Source organism: Biomphalaria glabrata, chromosome 9 (assembly GCF_947242115.1).
Source record: "Biomphalaria glabrata chromosome 9, xgBioGlab47.1, whole genome shotgun sequence".
Classification (NCBI taxonomy): domain Eukaryota; kingdom Metazoa; phylum Mollusca; class Gastropoda; family Planorbidae; genus Biomphalaria; species Biomphalaria glabrata.
The window spans coordinates 13801329-13820767 of record NC_074719.1 but is presented as its reverse complement, the minus strand read 5'-3'; the positions used below and the strand labels follow the sequence as shown (position 1 = coordinate 13820767).

At 33.1% G+C, this 19439-nt stretch overlaps 2 protein-coding genes across 2 annotated transcripts in view; one reads left to right on the top strand and one right to left on the bottom strand.

The window, feature by feature from the left end:
• The window catches only part of LOC106074657 (uncharacterized), a 119919-nt gene that overhangs the window by 85405 nt on the left and 15075 nt on the right, over positions 1–19439 (bottom strand). The gene's annotated exons all lie outside the window — the stretch shown is intronic.
• On the top strand, positions 2180–14666 carry LOC106074646 (actin-related protein 5-like). The gene is made up of 19 exons (XM_056041945.1): positions 2180–2326; positions 4942–5039; positions 5606–5710; positions 6280–6391; positions 7122–7217; positions 7592–7785; positions 8716–8832; positions 8998–9099; positions 9804–9884; positions 9996–10124; positions 10329–10478; positions 10599–10682; positions 10797–10905; positions 11018–11082; positions 11876–11970; positions 12091–12171; positions 12803–12920; positions 13626–13737; positions 13982–14666. Exons 1-19 carry the CDS (start codon positions 2230–2232, stop codon positions 14149–14151), a joined length of 2115 nt encoding a protein of 704 aa, XP_055897920.1. The 5' UTR covers positions 2180–2229; the 3' UTR covers positions 14152–14666.

Sequence of the window (19439 nt, the reverse complement as noted above, 5' to 3'; positions counted from 1 at the left end):
ATAAAGGAATGGATGGGCCTGCCACTGAGGGAGACTTTGTCCAAGTCAAAGACAGAATGAATGGAGAAGGATGGTCAACAGATATTATTTAGTACAGCAACAGCCCCACAGACTAAGGGATGGATAAGATAGATCTAGCAATCTAAGAAATAGTAGTCTATAAAGATGAAGCCTATTCTAGACTCTACTCTCTAAAGTACAAAGTCTAAAGAGTAGAATCGATTGACTAGTCAGTCACTAGTCTATAGTAGACTATAGAATATAGCATAGAGTAATAAGAGTAGTATCAGTAGACTATTGAGTCTAGATAGAATAGAAATTAGAATAATAAGATAATTAAGAGATCTAGAATCTAGCCATTTCCATATCTATCATTATGATTATCATTCTATGATTATAATTTTAATATTACAGATTAGATCTACACTTCTGACTTCAGAATATATAATATATATATTAAATATATATCTAATCATTTAGATCTAGATCTAATTACTCTACTCTTCAGCTTAGAATTTTAGTTTTACTTTTAGAAACTAAATTCTACTGAGTACTCCTTTGCCAGCCTGGCTTTAACCTTACCCCCCCCCCCCCCTTGCCCTTAGTCACCTTAGACTTTAGTTTTAGACATGACAGTCAAATGACTGTAAGTCACAGTAGTGATGAGTAGTGCCTTAGACAGACTCATTCTAGCTGCTACCTACTCTATACTATCTATTACCGTTTAGTAGATCTAGATACTAGAGATCTAAATCTAATTATTCTAATACTAAGTCTAACTAGGTCTATTTTAGTTTAGCAGACTATAAGATTAAGACTTATAACTAATAAACTATACTATAGACACTATATTGACTATATAGTCACAGTCAGTAAACTTATAAAACATACTAGTTTAGTAGTAGTAGAGACTAGATCTATCTAGACTGTAGACATTCTAGAGTCTATTAGTAGTATTAGTAATTAGTATTATCTAGTCAATCTAGAATAGAATAGATCTATACACTATACATACTTATATAATAAATAATAATACTTTTATTTTTATTAATACTAAATTCTATTAAATTCAATTTTTTATTAAGACTAAGACAATTACTCATACTCAATACTATACTATAGTAGACAATATAAATATAGTATTAAGTATTAATATTAATTAATTAATAGTATTATTCTATTCAATTCTATTATCTAGTCTAGTCATCTAGTCTATAGACTCTATCTATAATCTATACAGTCTATAGTTATAGTAATTAGTTTACTAAAGTAATTATTTTATTATAATTATACTTTTAAGTTATAGATCTAGAATCTAGTATAATGATTAAATCATTACATTAATTATGATTAATAAATAATCTAGGATGTAGTGTAGTTAATTAACTTTATTAAGTTAATAGATCTAGATCTAGATACTAGAAATAATATACTGACTACAGTCTTAGTTAGTCTACACTACACTGACTACAGCCCCCCCCCCTCCCAGTGACAGTCTTACTCTTACAGTGAAGTGTAACTTACACTAACTTTTTTTTTTTTACACACTTACAGTCACTAGTCACTACTACAGATCTATTCTAGATTCTAGATGTCCTAAGATGTAGATATATAGACATATACTTAGTGATTAGATACTAACTAAGAATAAGATTCTAAATTAAAATCTGGATCCTGGCCGAGAAGCTCTATATAAAACAATAGATATATTCTATTATATAATCTAGAGTCTAAAGGATTATCATTATTTATTTTATTATAGATTTAGAATAGAATTAGATCTAGATCTAGATCTAGAAAACTAGATCTAGAATTACACTCCAGATCTTAATCAAAATATTATTATTATGATGGATGTCATCAAAACAAAGGCCAGATTTTTTGTGTGGCTTTATGTTTTTGTAAATTAGGCGTAGGTCTAGGATCTCGATCTCGAACTAAAAAAAATAATATCTTTGGATCTAAATATATTGTTTGCATATTTCTTAATTAATTAGTGCTAGAATAATGCTACGGGTTTATTAAAGTAATTAACGGTATAGACTGTAGATTTACTTATTGTATAGAAATGAATCACTGTCATTTGCTTAAAATAAAGTTTGAGGCACATATCGTGTTAGTAGTTCTAAAAACATGGATTTAAATTCTAGTTAGATTACTATCTAGATCTAGAATCTAGATCAACTCTACTAGAATCTTATAGCGACCGATGATTCAAAAATTAATAACATGTTTACCTTTAAGGATGAAAAGCCACAGCCTGACCCTATATTTGAATATGATGCAGCATTGCACGAGAATGGAGTTCCTCTCGTAATTGATAATGGTTGGAGTTGGAGTCACTATAATTATAAATATAATCAATTTTATCAATTTAATAATAAATAATCTATTAAATAGTTAGATCCATAGACTATATAACTAACTATATTAGTATATAATATATTATAAGTCTATGGTTAGATCTATAGACTATAGTATATAGAGTCTACATCTACTACATTAATTATTACTAGATCTATGTCATAGTATGTCTATGTCATGTCTATTACTACTTACTTAACTTACACTTGCTGTGACTTAATTAATATACTCAATACTTATACTCATAGTGTCTATACTGACTATACTATTAAATATAATTAATACTATTATTTATAATATTATTATTATTTACTAGTCTAAGTAAAAGTTAACTAAGTAAGTAGTACAGTAAAGTAGTAGACTAGTAACTAGATTGAACCAGAATCTAAATCTAGACTAGTTGATCTAGAATTAATGTAGTTAATTCTAGTTCTAGAAAATAATCTAGATTATTTGAATCATTATTATTCTAGATCTAGCATTCTAGCTAGATCTTTTTTTTTTTTCATTAGTTTGAGGTGTTTGTAAAATGATTTACATGTTTCGGATGTTCCTTCAAAGTTGAAGGACAAAGGGGGATGGGAGCGGGCAGGGTTTGATAATCCAAAGGACAGTCCAGCGCGCAAACTGCACGACCAGGCAGCCATCCGTAGTGACAGGTGAACACTTGTTCTACCCCCCCCCCCTCTTGTTTTTTCGTGGGGTGACTATCCGCAGAAATAAGAGTGTGATATTTCCTATACTTCCTCCTTTTGTCCAAACTGTTGAGGGAAGAAGAGAATTATATTTATGAATCTCACTATCCAGGCTCTCTGCAAACTGCACCTTACACCACCAACTTAAAGAACTTGACAACTCAGGGCTCCAAAGTAACGTAACACTTTAATAGTTGAATAAATAACAGCCAATACTGTACAATTGGCAACACATACACTGTACAAATATCTCTCCGATAACACCGTTCGGCCGTATCAAATCTTGCACTGGCCTCTCCGTCTCGTTCCGGGCTTGCACTGGTTTCAACAGTTCAGGACTGACTTCACACACTAGGCTCACTGTGTCGGACTCGATCACAGACCAAGATCAAGACGCCAGTCGTCTCAACTGTACTTGACAGTACTCCGCACTGAACCGTCGTAATGCTCCGTACAGAACCACACCGCTGAACTGTGCTGTAGTCGACCGGACTGTAGTGAACCGGGCTCTGAACCTTGCTGTATTGAGCCCCTTTTCTCGACCGTCTTGACTGCGACACCTCCGCTCTTATATAGGGTCTCTACTGGCCTTCTCGAACCGGACAGAACGCCGCTGGACGTTTCTAGGTGGTCAGATGACTACAATTCTCGTGACGCTCCTCAGCTCTGTTCACGACGGCGATCCATCCCGAACTGTCCTGTTGACACTCGACTCGGCTGACCGTTGTAGCTTGTCACGGTTGACCGCTCTTCTAGCGCTGGCCTGGGGCGATTTGCGTCGGCTGACTACACACACATCACTACCTCTCTCTGTGCCACCACCAAGTTTATAACAATATATTAAGTTAGATTTTTTGTTTTGAGTGTTTATGTATTTTATGCAATTATATTTTCTTTAATGTTCAAAGCAAAAATAAACATTATCAGTACATTTTTAGTATCTAAAAAACAACAAAACACTCAATCAATTATAAATATGTGCTTATTAAACATTATTGATAAGAAAATGATTCTTTTGTGTAGTCTATAAATGATTTTCTTTTTTGCCGAATTACTTCCCTTTCCCCACAAAAAAAAATTAAGTATGCTCTCCCCTGCCACTGCTAACTCTAATCATTGCATTGACTTTGCCTAAAGTTTGAACTATCACTGACATTTGTATGGCAATTAGTCTTTTTTTTTCTTTTTGCACACTTGGAAGTTCACCTCTTGCTTGACCTGAAAATACATGAAATGAAAGAATTGGATTCTCAAAACATTTTAAAATGCATTTTGTCTGATATGGTTTACAAGGCGTTCGATATCGTCAGGGGAAAAAAAATTTGTCTGATGCAGTTTGCACTGTCATACCTACGCCACCCATGTTTAACATCAGATTTTGTTTTACTATGCATGTTCAAACTTGGCAACAGATTTAATTTTATAGACCAATGAATGACGATTTTATAGATGTTTTCATTTTATTCTAGATCTAACCAATACAGAGAGAGCTATAACAACTCAAACATGAAATATCACCTTGATTCGGATTAACTTGTTCAATAAGGCAGCTTTACTCTAGATCTTGAAAAATATATATATTTCCTTCTATCAAAGCCTTTGTCAGACACATCATTTTCATCTGAATGCCAGGCTTCTAAGATTACTGAAACATACTCTATACTACTAGAGCGGATGTCTTAAACATGTACCAAATTATAATGTTATTATGACTTGTGTGACACAGTTCACACTCATTTTTTACATGATTCATATTTCTGTATTAGTGTATTATATAATGATATAAATGTTAAAAATGCAAGAAGAGGGACTGTTGTGATATTGATTTTTTTTTCCTTGTATTCTTTAATGTGGAATTAACAATGTATTTTGTTGTTTCCAGGAACGTATCAATGCCGAGCTGGATGGGCATCCTCACAAGCACCCAACCTTCTATTTAAAAATGTCACTGCTAAACAAAAGGGGAAAAAGAGCCAAAATGTAATTCTACCATTCATGTAACATTTTTGTAAAAAAAATACTTTGTGTTCATTACTTTCGTGGCACTGACAATCTGAGTCAAATGTAAGAATGTCCTCTTATAACTGAAACGCAGCATTGTGTTATCTGTTTGCTCAATATTCTCTCATAGTTTCTGTTTTCTTGAGACAGGAGGAACACCCAATTTATAAATTACCAGTCTCTTAGCATAATCATAAACATATGACAAATTTCATGTTTGAATATGCTGCAGTTTGAAATTTTAATTAGGTCTTAAGCTCTTACTTGGAGTCATTAAACTCACATGGTCTTACATCATTTGGCATATATATATAAGATATGTCAATTTTTGTACTGGCCAAACTAGGCCTTTGTAAATTATTGTTCATTTTAGTTTGCTTCTTAATATGGACCTAAAAATACTCTATTAAGATTTGTCCACCAAATGACTGTCCTGATTAACTTCTTCATTAATGTAACCTATCACTGAAAGAATACTTTATATATATTACCTACTTAACTGTTGCAATGATATTTTTTTTTCTGCCACTTGCACATATGGTTAGGAAACTGAAACTCTCATTGGCAATGACATCACAAGTATGGAAGTGGCTAAGTGGATTCTTCGATCTCAATTTGACAGAAATATAGTGACACTCTTTGATATACAGGTACAACAAACACTTTGCTTTAATTGCCATCTAAACTTATTTGAAAAACAATTAGATTAAAGAAATCTAAGTAGATAATTTAGAAGAAAGTGAAAAAAAAAATTTAAAAAGAACGGAAAGGATTTGAAACAATATACAGGCATTTTTTTAGGGTTTTCAAAAGCTCTTTTATCATTCGTAATATAGAATCATTGGATAAAATAAATGATTAAATGGTTTTAATTTAATTATTATAAATCCTGTAGTTTTTTAGCTTGTTATTTTTTAATGTCTTCATTTCACATTTTTTGTTTTCAAAATGATTTTTCGATAGTTATTCTCATTCTTATGTTCACATCTATGTTGATTGTTTGAAGGATGGATGAAAAACCTATAGATCTATAAAAAAAAACAATGTCTACAGCTCTGACCCTGAATTCACAGAGGAGGTTTTGGCTTTCAATGAAAGTGTGTCTCATCTATGACAATTATTATGTACTGGTTGAAACAAAAAAAAAAAAGAAATGAAGTATTGAATGTTATATTAAAACCTATCACATTTCCAATCATGATATTTTATTTATTAACAGGAGCAGACTTTTGATTATCTTTTCTCCCACTTGGGCATCTCAACAGAAGGGTGTGTAGATCATCCCATTGTGTTGACAGAAGCTGTTTGTAATCCCAACTATACAAGACAATGTAAATACTTTGAATTATAACCTATGTACACGTTTGTTAAAATTGTATTATTTAGAGACAAGTTCTAGTGCCTGTCAAGTTGAAATAAACATCTGTTCAGAAAATGTAGGTCCAAGTGGCATAAGCCACTTAGCCTAACTATCAAGGGGGCTGAGGGGGATTCAAATCCTGTTGTAGACCAGGAATTTCAAATTGAGATTTAACTTAGTTGTGTTAACTGAGCATCTAAAGTAGCACATAAACCTTTTCTCAGATACCCCTCTCAAAAAAAGAGACTTGACTGAGCATGCTATAGTATGAAAGGTGTAGTATACAAAATGGGATTTCACAGATAGTTCAGTTTATAAAGTCTTTTTTTGGTTGGCTTATGTTTTACATTGAACTCTTGATAGTTTCTTTCCTTGGATTGAAGAACTCATTTTTTTCTCTTATCTATTGTCTCATTTCCTATCATTGGAGAAAGTATACACAACAGCACTGTCTTATTAGTAACACAGATTAAAGATAAAATCCATTTAATGTTTGTACATGAAAGAACTCAATTTATTGTTAACCCAGGACCTGAATATAAATCATCTCCTTTTATTGTTTATGAAATTACAAGCTAAAGCTAGTGTTACTGACAAGATATAACTTGGGAGAGTTCTATTGTTTATTCATATTTTACTTTTTGGTCAAAATATTAAACATGCAATTTTGATAAAAGAAATATCATGATTTATTGTTTCAGTGATGAATGAATTGTTATTTGAATGTTATCACATACCTCAAGTAGCCTATGGAGTCGACTCTCTCTTTAGTTTGTACTACAACCATCCTTCTCCAGGTAACACGGATTTCTTTTTCCAGTTTTGTGTTCAAAGATAGTTTCAACAGATATTATTTTAAATAATTCTCTTAAAGATGGAGTTAAAAAAAAATATCTTTGTTTGATTATTTTGACATCACTGTCTTATATGAACATAAAATTAAGAAGAGAAATGATATTCTTTATTTTGAAACTCACAACAGCTAAGATTACTTTAATAGTCCACTGGGATTTGTCAAGGTTTGGAATCTAAAAAAAAAATATTAATCATAATTTTTTATTTTCATATTTTAAACCAATTTCAGAATTTCTTTACTTTTGAAATCTACTCACATCAATTATAGATATTGTCTCTTTGACACAAAAGGCTGGATCTATTTTTGCTTCAACAGAAACAGCTGATGCTCTTATTGTGGACTGTGGTTACCAAGCAACCCATGTAGTGCCTGTTATAGGTGGTAGAATATACCCAGAACAATGTCGCAGAATCAACATAGGGGGTGGCTACATAGATTGGTTTCTCCAAAGAATCTTACAGCTTAAATATCCCGGACATGTCAATGCTATCACCATTAACAGAGTAGAAGTAAGAAGGGTTCATTCTATGAATGGAAATATTTTAATGCCTAATGCAGATGTTCGTGTCAAAAGTTCCTTTTTGAAATTTGAAATATTTTATAAAATATTACTACAATATGCATTCTTAATTTTAAAATAAAAGGCATGCTTTTGAAAGAGCTTAAGTAATTATTAGACCTATCTCAGCAAGATAAAAAAATTCTATTTTTTTTAATAGAACAGACTGCATAACACACACTGCCTTTTTAGCTGCCCCTGAAAGGGGAATAGACACTGACCATCCCGTTTAGATCTTGTAAAATAGAAAAGAAATTGAAAATTGGACATCATGATATTTTAAACCTTTCAAAGTTCTGATGCAACCAAAAGGGTACATTTTCACAAAAAACAAAAGTAGATGTGCTTATTTCAAGCATGATTTACTTGATTGTATTTAAGATCTAAACATGACAGACAAGATAGATGGACAAACACATAGCACACAGATAAAAGCTATTTCCTTTTAGGGTTGCTAAAAATGATTTTTAATTATTATATTTTTCATTTACATGTGTATAATATAAGCTATTTTTGTTTATTTATAGATGTTTGAAACATCACTGTCATTCATCTAATGTCATATCTATAGTAGGCATCTAAGCATTTGTGTGTTTTAATTTAATATTGAAGTACAATTTCCCTTTTTAATCTTGTTTTGTTCTAATGCAATGCATGTTTTATTTACACAATTCAAATATTTCTTAATGGGGAAAATTTAAGCAAAAATGTTAACATTTCAGCTACATTGTGTATCAATATTTTTAAACACAAACACTGTGTGATGTATTACCTTAGTTAACTGATTATGAAGCATCCAAATATTTTATTTTTCTAAAGGGCTATAGAAACTGTAAATAACTATTTCTTATGCCTTTAAAATATTTTTCTTTCTTCAAAGGAAATGATAAGAGACCATTGTTACATGGCAACTGACTTCTTAGCAGAACTAAGTTTATGGAATGATAATAACTATTTTGAAGCTAATGTCAGGAAGATGCAACTTCCCCTTGGTCAGGTCAGATTGATATGCATTAACACATTATAATATTGTAATTCTTGCTAAATTATTGCACCATATATTAATTATAAATAAAAACATATTATTTTCCTTAAAGGTAGATTTTTTCAATTATTATTAGTTTAGATGTAACATTTTTGGTATTAATATTTGTTTCCCTAGCAAGCTGCAAGCTCACTACTAACTGCGGAACAACAAAAAGAAAGAAGGAAACAACAAATAGCCAGACTGCAAGAAGTCAACACTAAAAGAAGACTTGACAAGGTATATTATTAAGATGTACACTTGACAAAATTTGTTAGATCTTCTGCACTTTTCCATGATCCTTTGGCACAAAGACGATTTCTTATGTGCAATAGGGAGATGGCTAGAGGAAGCCATACACTACTAATGAAGTTTTATATCATTTAGATGTTAGGATGGAATTGTATTTAGATAATATATTTTTCAAATACTAGAAGTATAGAAAGGTTTTATGCCATAATAAAATTCTGCATGGATATCTTAGTTTTATTTAATAGACGAAGAAAGTCAAACATTACTAAAATGCTGTCACTGTTTATTTTCTAGATTATACAGCATTTGTTCTTAATTCAAATTTCTAGCCTAACTACTGGATATCATCTTCAGTTCATATTCTATCATACTTGGAAAAAAATTAAATAAATGAAAGTTAATAATAATATTATCTGTTTATTTTTATTTTAACATAAATATCTTATATTTTTTAAGACTAGGCCAAAAAATAATAATAAAAATTGCTTGCAAAAGCTGTATTTAAATTATTGTTGTGGAAGTCTTTTTCAAAGACCATTTTTTAATTTTCTATTAAGAGAAAAAAAATTGACTTCTGTTTTGATTTTTGGCTATGACTAAAAGTTATTTTTCCTTGATTACCCAAATGTACATGCACATAATATGCTTTTTAGTCTTGTGTCCTAATAGAATTTTTAAAAACTTTATTCTAGTTACAATCCGATGAAGCAGAACTTCAGAAACTGTTAGAAGTCCAGGAATTGATAGTTACTGGGGATGATGATGCCTTCACTGTAAGTATTGCTGTTTACCTTTATGTTTAGACACTCACTGATGATTATATTTAATTTTAACATGAACACGATAAATGCTTGCTATACAATATAAATGTTTTGATTAAACAGTCAGCCCTGGCTGAGGTTGGTTTAAATAGAGTTGAAGACTTACAGGAAGCCGTGGACAGATTATCTGCTGACATTCAAAGAGCTAAAGCAAAAATTTTAGGTCAAGAACCTGCACCTATTGAACAAGAGGTAACTATAACATTTCTTTGAACAATAGATAATCATAACATTTCTTTTATTGAACAATAGGTAGTCATAACATTTCTTTCCTTGAACAATAGGTAGTCATAACATTTCTTTAAACTAGACATTTCTTTTTTTAAATTAGATATTGCTTTTGTTTTCTTTGTGTTTTTTTAATGGGAAAACAATTATTTTTCCAATTCTGCCCAGAATAAGGAGCCATCTTTTCCACTGCTAGATATTCCTGATGAAATGTTGACACCTGATCAACTGGCTATTAAAAAACGACAGAAAATTCTCAAAAGTGCAAGGGAAGGAAGAAAGAAAGCTTTAGCTTTACAGAGAGAGAAAAGACAAAAGGTTCTGTATCATTTATTTTATTTGTTTCAAGAGTATTGAGAAGATAAAACCATTTTTTGTTTACTTACCACGCTGTAATAATGTTGTTGTTTTTTTGTGTTTTTTTTTCAAATGTTTTAGGAATGGGAAGAAGAGAAGAAACTTGAAGAGAGAAGGAGAGTAGATTTTAATGGATGGTTGGCAGAAGTGAGAGCCAAGAGGCAGGTAAATGTTGACCTAACAAAAGTTTACTCAGGAATATTGCACAAGCTCATCAATAATAAAAGTATAAATCCACCTTGAAAATAGTAATATAAAGAAAAAAAAATGTCTTTCCAGAAAATTTTGGATGCTCGTAATGCAAGAAGACAAAAGAAGTCAGATATGACAAAGAGAAGAACTTATGCAGCTCAACAGAGAATGAGAATAATATCTCAGCTAGCAGCACGTAATGATTGTTACAGAATTGTTTACTTTAATAGGTGCATGTATTTATCAATATCATCCAACATTTTAGACAAGTTAAAAAATGTTTTTTTTTCATTTCTGTTCTTTTGCAGAGCCCTCCAAAAAGGGAGATAATTTTGGCCAGAATGATGCAGATTGGGATGTGTATAAAGAAATTGTAAGTAGACCACAAAGTAAATTCAATTTTAGTCTTCTCATTCTTCAAGGAATGCATGTGTTCCAATGTCAACCTTATCTCTCCACTTCATCTCTCTAACAGAAATTTACATTCTAGTTGTACCACAATAAGTCAAAATGTATTTCAATTCGATTTGTTGTCATGTATTATTATTTGCTGGCTTTGAGATATTGCCACTGCAATGTAAGAAATGTTTAAAAATTTTGATTTTAAAATACAGAATTGTATTAATTAGGATAGATCTTATATTCTTCTCACATAATTTAAATAAATAAATTATGGCTTTTATATAGCGCTACTTTCATGCTTATAGCATGCTCAGAGTGCTTTGATCCAATCAGTTGTGGACCAGTGGGGGGGAGGGGGTATCTAGGAGAAGGTTTTTCCGTGCTGCCTTTAGGCACTCAGTAAACACAACTCTGCCTGAGTCGGGTGTCGAACCTCGAGCCCCCTTCATAGGTAGCCAAGCCAAGTTCAAGCGCACTTTGCCTCTCGACCACGCTTCCCACATTACATAGAAACACAAGTGAATTGATGAAAATTCAAACAAAACTAACCTCACTCCAAAAATCTGTCATATGTCTCTTGCTTGTTCTCTCTTCCTTCGAGTTTCACACCCCTATTTATTGCCTCAACTAAGACAGATTTCCTTGTCCTTATATCAAATCTATTGAGCCTACAGAAACTAATTATTTGTGCACCCTCTATAACACTTTGTCACAATTATTTTTTGTTATGCCCATTCTAATTCAAACAAATTTTATTTTTAAAGAATCGTGAAGGTGGTACCAGTGACTCTGAGGCAGAAGAAGAAAAATTGGAAGAACTTGAGACAATGCTGAAAGAACATGATCCTGAGTTTCAAAAGTATTTTTTTTTTAAATCTTTTTTTTTTTTTGCGTTAAATACATTTTTTTTATTCCTAAGTTTCTTGTTGACACTTTGAGTAGTAACATACTTAATACTTTTTCAACGTCTATACTACAGAGATGTTGATTTGGGAGGTTTATCTGGAGAGTTTGATGTTGCTGAGTACTACAGGTTACATTTGGGAGTGGAGAGAATAAGGTCAGCATAATACATTGTTTATTATACAGCAAAATAGTTGAAATAATTAAGGTCACAATTTATCAGTTTATTTATGTTTGTTTAAATAATTAAATAAGTATATCTTTGTATAAGGTGAACCTACAACTGTAGGCAGCCAATATCTGTCAGACATTTAGTAATATTCTCATTTTTGAAGATTAAGAAAAATGAAATAGATTTTTTTAAATGAGCATTTTAAAAATGTAGTACCCCTTTCAGACCTTATAATCTCTGAGGCAGATTAGGTAAAGATCTTTGGCCCATGGTTAACGAGGCCAGCACAATGACCAACTGCATTTACTTTTCTACAACTAATGTCAGGTACCCATTAGAATTTGGTGAGCTCAGGGGCACCCGAAATTCTAAATCCTAGTCTTCACTCGGATTGGAACCCAAGACCTCTCAGTTTGTAAGCCAAGTGTTTTACCAATCAGCAACCACTCTGAAAATAATCTGCCTAGTTTAAAAGAAATTTAACATATCTTTACCAAACCATGAATGTTGTAGTTTATTTTAATCATAAATATTTCAAGTATTGAAAAGTCTCTTAAATAATAACAAGTATAGAACCTCCTAGTCGGAAATATTCATAACTTTTGCTTTCCAACAGAGTTCCAGAACTTCTGTTCCAGCCCTCAATGCTCGGTCTAGAACAGGCTGGTCTGAGTGAAACTATGGAGTTTATTCTTGGTAGATTGCCAAATAATCTTCAGACTAAAGTTGTTCAGGTTAGTCTGCATATGTTGTTTTTTTGCATACATAGAACATATTGACCATTTACCCAATTAGTCAATACAAAATAAATCAAAATACCTACTCGTCCTTCTTAACATAGTTTAGGAAACCTAGGACAGTTTAGGGAACTAAAGACAGTAGAAAATAGAACTTTCTTCAACTAGATGGGATGCCCCTGTGGGCATGTTGAGTGACTTCCCTTCACCACTTTACTCTTCCAAGCCTACTTTATTTTGTCTGTTGGTATATTAGTGTTATTGTTTGTTTGTTTTGTGTGTAGTTCATAAATGAATAGTAATTCCAAAGATCTCTCTTTCTTTGCAAAGATAATGGCATTTTATTCCAACATTCTTTATTCCTGATGAGTCTATGTCTTGTATTAACCACTTTTCAGTAAATGTAAGCTTCAAATTTATTGATTCAAGGCCCCCTAACCTTGATATGATTCACTAAGCAAGCTGATGTTTGCAATATGCTGTTCATTTGTTTTTGTACTTTCTGGAACTCTTCTTTTTTTTTTAAAACAATTGGTCACTTCAAAACAAACTTTTGAATCATAGTATCATTATCTCCAACATGGTTGTCAAGAACTGCTCTTATTGGAATCATTTCAATTAATTATTCTTGTATCATGAACCTGTCAATAAGTATGTGATCTTAAAATTCACATCTCGTATACTCTTTTTCTTTCTCTGCAGCATGTATTCTTGACAGGAGGCAATGCTAACTTTTTTAACTTTAAAGAAAGAATAGACAGAGAACTGCTTCAGATCAGACCATTTCAAAGTACATACAATATTTTTAAAGCAGGTAAATGGGATTTGTGAATTTAGCATAGATACATATTGGTAATAATTTCAAAAATAGTTTTTGTAGTAGCTATAGATTTTAATAGAAGTGGCATTGTATAGTTTTATTTTAAAAAATATCACTCAGTGATATCCAATAATATGTTTTCATAATATACTTAGGAAGGGAAATACAGTTTTGTCTTTTGGATGTTACTTATGAAAATTGTTTATTTAGCATTTGTATATTACTTTCAATGTTTCAGGCAACCCAAGCTTAGATGCATGGAATGGTGCTAGAAAATTTGCATTATCTCCCTTCCTTGCCAGCAGTTCCATTACCAGGAAGGACTATGAAGAAATGGGGGATGGCTACCTGAGGGAGCATGTAGCATCCAACAGATATTTCCCTACACCCATTGTACCACTCACGTAGCACACTATCTACACAACTCTAGTGACTGTTTCAACTGCCAATTTAGTCACCTTTTTTTAAGTGTTAAAAATGTATACATTTGTATCTTTGTAATTGTTATTGAAAAAGAAGCTATGAAGCAATATTTGTGAGATGATATTGTTATAGTTTTATTTTCATTGGTTTCTAAACATCTGAACTATTTGCTCTCTATGACTCATCCACTGGAGGCTATTTTGTCCTTCTTTCATTAGAAGTTATTGTGAGATATGAACATGCTGCATTCTAATTTGTTCTTTCTTTTGTCATGTTTTCTCTTAGATATGGATGTCAGTACAATAAAACAAATCAAACACATTTGTTCTTTCTTAGGTCATTGGTTCAAGTACATATTATTGTATACATAAATTGTATTGGCAGGTTTCTTGCTCACACATTTTGTTGACAGTCCATTTATTGTGCTTGAAGAATGACTGAAACATGAATTGAAATTGTAAACAATTAGTTATATGAATATTAAACATTTGTTGCAAACAGCTATTTTGTTTAGTTTGTTATTATGTTGTGTTTGTTAAATATGTCACAGTGACATGAATAACAAGATTCTAGATTTCCTGTCAGTAATTTGAATATTTTTATTATTTTACTTTGAATTTGTAGAAATTCTAATGCAAATTAGATTCAATTTAAAATCCAAGCACTTTGCTAGCTAACAGAAGTCATGTTCATTGATTCACAGGCACACAGCCTAGCTTCAGTTCGTTGCATACATTATATTATACCTTAAGGGAGGTATAGACTATGAAGCTATACAAAATTTAAACAATAACGAACCAGAAGACAAAATCAAATGACTGGATAGACAACTATCCGTTAAATTTTATTTGGTACTCCCTCCATCTTATCTTGATAACTTTATGATTGCAAATATACAATCTTGTCTTTTGAAGATAAATTCTCACTGATTGGTACTTAAACAAAAATAAGGGACTTTTCACTTCTGTTTTTGTTGTATCATATCTTATCTTTAAAATACAGATGTTACCTCGAAATATAAAATGGTTACGTCCTACGCATCATGCATCTAGTCATTGTTAACAAATTCTGCCAAGTCACTGGTTTTCCAGGCTGGCTCAGGCAACCCATTCCATGCTCTAATAGCACTAGGGAAGAAGGAGTGTTTGTACAAATTTGTCCTAGCATATGGGACGAGGAATGTGCCTTTATCTTTGTGTCTTTCTGAGTATTTTATTAGATTTTGTTTTTGTATATGAAGATTATGGTTCTGGTTCAGTGTTTTATGTATAATTGCTACTTTACTTTTGAGTCTTCTCTCCTGGCTTTCTAAATTTAGTGATTTTGCAAAAGGTGTTACTCTAGTCAAATGTGAATCTTCGTTTGTTAGGAATCTCACTGAAACATTAGCACTAATAATACAATATTAGGTCGTGTACATGTCTAGGGTAAATCCACCTACTAAGAGTACTATTTATTTTTCTGAATAATTTGTCATTGTTGCTGTTTATCTAGTTCACTCCATTTTTTTGCACATGTTAACCTCCTATCACATCTCTCCATTTTATCTCAATATGCTAACATGTGTCTGAAAGTGATGTTAAAAAAATGTGTTTCAAACAATGCTCAAAATGAATTCGGACAACACTGAGGTCATAGGAATCAAAATGTCCAAGTAATAACATGAGAGTTTGCCTTTATTCATCCAAAACCAACTGGTCCATTTTTTGATCCAATACGACCGCGCATTTAGATCACCTCTGCATTGGTTTCTGTCTACAGCTGCGAGTGGACTACATCGCATCTGACCATGTATAGGCCAACTATTCTATGGACACAGCTAGGAACACTGATGGAGCTTCTCTGTTAACGTGACTATTACAATACTGTCTTTGTTTTTAATCTAAACCTATAGGCCTATACAACGGTCCAACAGTCTAAGGGTTAGGTGAAACCTATATAGCCATGTTTGAAACATCTATCTGGGGTATGTGGCTGAGTAATAGAAACTTACTGAAGGAGTTCGAGTTTTTACAGTGGCGATTTCAGAGCTAGTGTATAGGCTACTGTATAGGACTATAGGATACATCAAATGTCTCTTGTCCATCTTCTTATATGGTACAATTTTCCTTTAAAAAAAATAAATTTAGATCTAGTCTCTACATGCCTGCGTTTAATTATGTTCCGGTTAATTATAAATTAGTAAACAATTTGTTTACTACACTAATGACACTTGGACAGAAAGTTATTTAATTTTTCATATCTTACGATCTGATGACGCCTGGGGTGGGTTGGTTGGTGACCTTTATTGTAAACAGAATTTCAGACAAGATCAGATGATGATTATCTTATGGGGAAAAAAATGTTTTTATCCTTGGTCTCATGAGAACTGATTAGGCATGTATTTCATTCTAGGCCTCTAAGTTATAATTTAGTGTTTTATAATTCTACTTTACTGTTATTCTTTTGTCATATTTTATTCTATTTCAATCTGAGACTCTGAGTTATAAGCCTAATTTATTATTTTATAATTTTCTTAACTGTTAGGCTACTCTTTTGTCATGGAGACTCGAATCTATAGGCTTAGAAATAGATTTAAGATTAAATTGGATTATTGACGGACGTGACGACAGATTCAAAACAAAAAAAAAAAGTTAGGCCTATAAGTATATGCCTATATCAGCAAATCTTAGGATCTGTTAGTATTAAGAAGCTTTACATATATTCAGGAGCTAAAGTAGAGATAACAACTTAAGTCGTGAAAGGAGGTGTGTGTGGAACTCTTGAACTGCCTGGCACTAAGATTGTGTATCGCTCCTTAATGAAGACCAGGTAGTGCCCTGACCTTGGACTTTTTTAAAGAAACAATCAAATGTGTTGACTTGACAAGTTTCGTGCATTTAGAATGGTGCATAGTGTGCACACTGTAGACCACAGTCCACGTTGTATGAATGTATACAATAAGGCTCATTAAAAAAAAAAAGTAAATTATCCATTTCAGATGTTGTGATATTTAGGCAGGTCATCAGATTCTATAGCCGACGGTTAACGAAGGTGTCATGTGACCAGCATATAACAGCCAACCGCCTTTACCCTCCCCAAGTAATGTCAGGTACCCATTAAATCGGGTTAGGCTCAAAACACCAGTCATCGTCGATATTCTCTAATACTCTAATAGGCCTACTAATCTTTAATATCCTTGATATGCCAGATTTTGTTGTATTAGTAAAAACATTCTTATTTATTTACAAGAGAAAATAACCTAAGGAGTTTCTCTTGTAAGCAAATGGTTTGGGCAAGCACCAACTTCTAGACAGGCAACACGCCTCACACACGTCATCACACATAGCCCATGGACCCTCTCTCTCTCTCTCTCTCTCTCTCTCTCTTTCGCTATATCTCTTCCCTCTTTAACACAAGTGTTTCATTTTCAATAAAAAGAGGGGAGGGGGCGGACGAAGATGGTGTGTGTCAGAAAAAGATGAAATACTAAAGAACAAATGTAGGCTACCTGAAAATTGTCACATTGCTCATTCCCATTAATCTTATGACGTCAATTATACTTATGTGTACGTGAACAGTAGCTAATGAAGCTATTTGGTATATATAATATTCAAACCCCAATATATAGCTCTATTACACTATTAGATCAGCCGTGCTCAGACTTCACGGGAATCACAAATGATGTAAATAATTTATTTGACATTAGCCTACACAAAAAAAAAAAAAAAAAAAAAAAAATTTAGTCAGCCTCAGTGGCGTAGCTACCAATGTGCGGGTGGTGCGGGCCGCACAGGGCACCAAGTGGAGAGGGGCACCAAAATTCCCACAGTGTGTATTAATTTCCTATTTCCGTGAGCTTTTCAGTAAAAACGACTAATTGTATGGACACGAACAAACTTAAACTACTGTATTACAATATTGGGGGATCACGCTAAAAAACAAATCATACAGCAAGTAAAACAAGCCAAATATTTCTCTATTATTTTTTACAGTACACCTGACATCTCAAAGCTGGATCAAATTTCCCAAATTTTACGGTATGTTGTCATAGAGAATGACGGGGTGCAGGTTCGTGAGTCTTTTGTTGACTTCATCGACACAAAGGACACGCATGCTGTTGGAATCGCTGAGATGATTCTAGAGAAACTGCGTTTGGATGGCTTAGACATAATGGACTGCAGGGGTCAAGGCTATGATAATGCTGCGGTCATGAAAGGTCATTAAGGTCATGAAAGAATTAACAATATTTGATTAATCAATACATATTATTTTGAAAAAAAAGTAAGGATTTGCAATGTTAATAATTAGTTAGTTGTTGTTGGGGGCATCAAGATGAGGTACCGCACCAGGCATCATATACTCTAGCTACGCCACTGGTCAGCCTACTATAAGGGGTCTTTTTTTTTCCTGCGATTGTAGAGGTAATTTTTGGCTTGATTAAGGAAGACCACATTTACTTTTCAACAACAAATAGATACTTAAAATGGACTAAGGATTAACCTATGTACCTCTTAGGTAGATCTAGATCAAGAAGGCTACGAATCAGCACTAAATAGCTGGCCTGTCAGGCGTTCACTCTGTCCCCTTTCTACTTTATTCACTAAGTAGCCTAATACCGTGTGTCTAAGTGTAGCCTACACTGACCTTGGCGTGAAAGGAAATAAAATAGCTATCACATACCGCGGATCGTTTAAGTCTAGTTCACAATTGTCTTCCCGCTGGATGTACGTCCTCGTGAGCAACCAAAACTATGTCATCATAATCCTCATCAAACTCCATTTGAGTGTGGGCTTGAGAGGCTCAAATCCTCTCTTGCAAAATCCCTGGACAGAAACCCTGCTGTCGTGCATAGTGCAAAAATGTCGCCATACAGGTCGAGAATTTTGGGTTTCCCAGACCTGACGAGACGGAGATCAACAAGTCTGGGGCAGTCAAGCAGAATATGATGCACGGTTTCCTCTTCTTCCCCGCACCGGGGGCACCGTGAATCAAAATTTGGCCATAGCCGTGAGAAATATGAGCCAACAGGACAGTGGCCTGTCCTATACTGTGCTATAATAGCTTGCTCAAGCCTGGACAGCCTCCACCACGGGAAGTGCGGTCAGGGCGCCTCATGCGCTCCCAGACTCCACGGGCTTTTTGGGACTTGTCCCAGCACTCAAACCACTTTTCCATTTCTGTTTTTTTGCCAAAACTATGTCAGGTGGTCTAGTTTCAATTTGAACGGTTTGCGCTCGCATAGTGTCCAGTTCGATCCCTGTTATTCCTTTGCGTCCTGTAGAGAGCTAAAT

What these genes read in the sequence shown, in the direction of transcription:
- LOC106074646 (XM_056041945.1), top strand. Translation starts at nt 2,230, where the DNA reads ATGTTTACCTTTAAGGATGAAAAGCCACAGCCTGACCCTATATTTGAA. An exon ending in TCACCATTAACAGAGTAGAA is followed by an intron (nt 7,786 to 8,715) that starts GTAAGAAGGGTT and finishes CTTTCTTCAAAG; the next exon opens with GAAATGATAAGAGACCATTG. An exon ending in AGAGAGAGAAAAGACAAAAG is followed by an intron (nt 10,479 to 10,598) that starts GTTCTGTATCAT and finishes CAAATGTTTTAG; the next exon opens with GAATGGGAAGAAGAGAAGAA.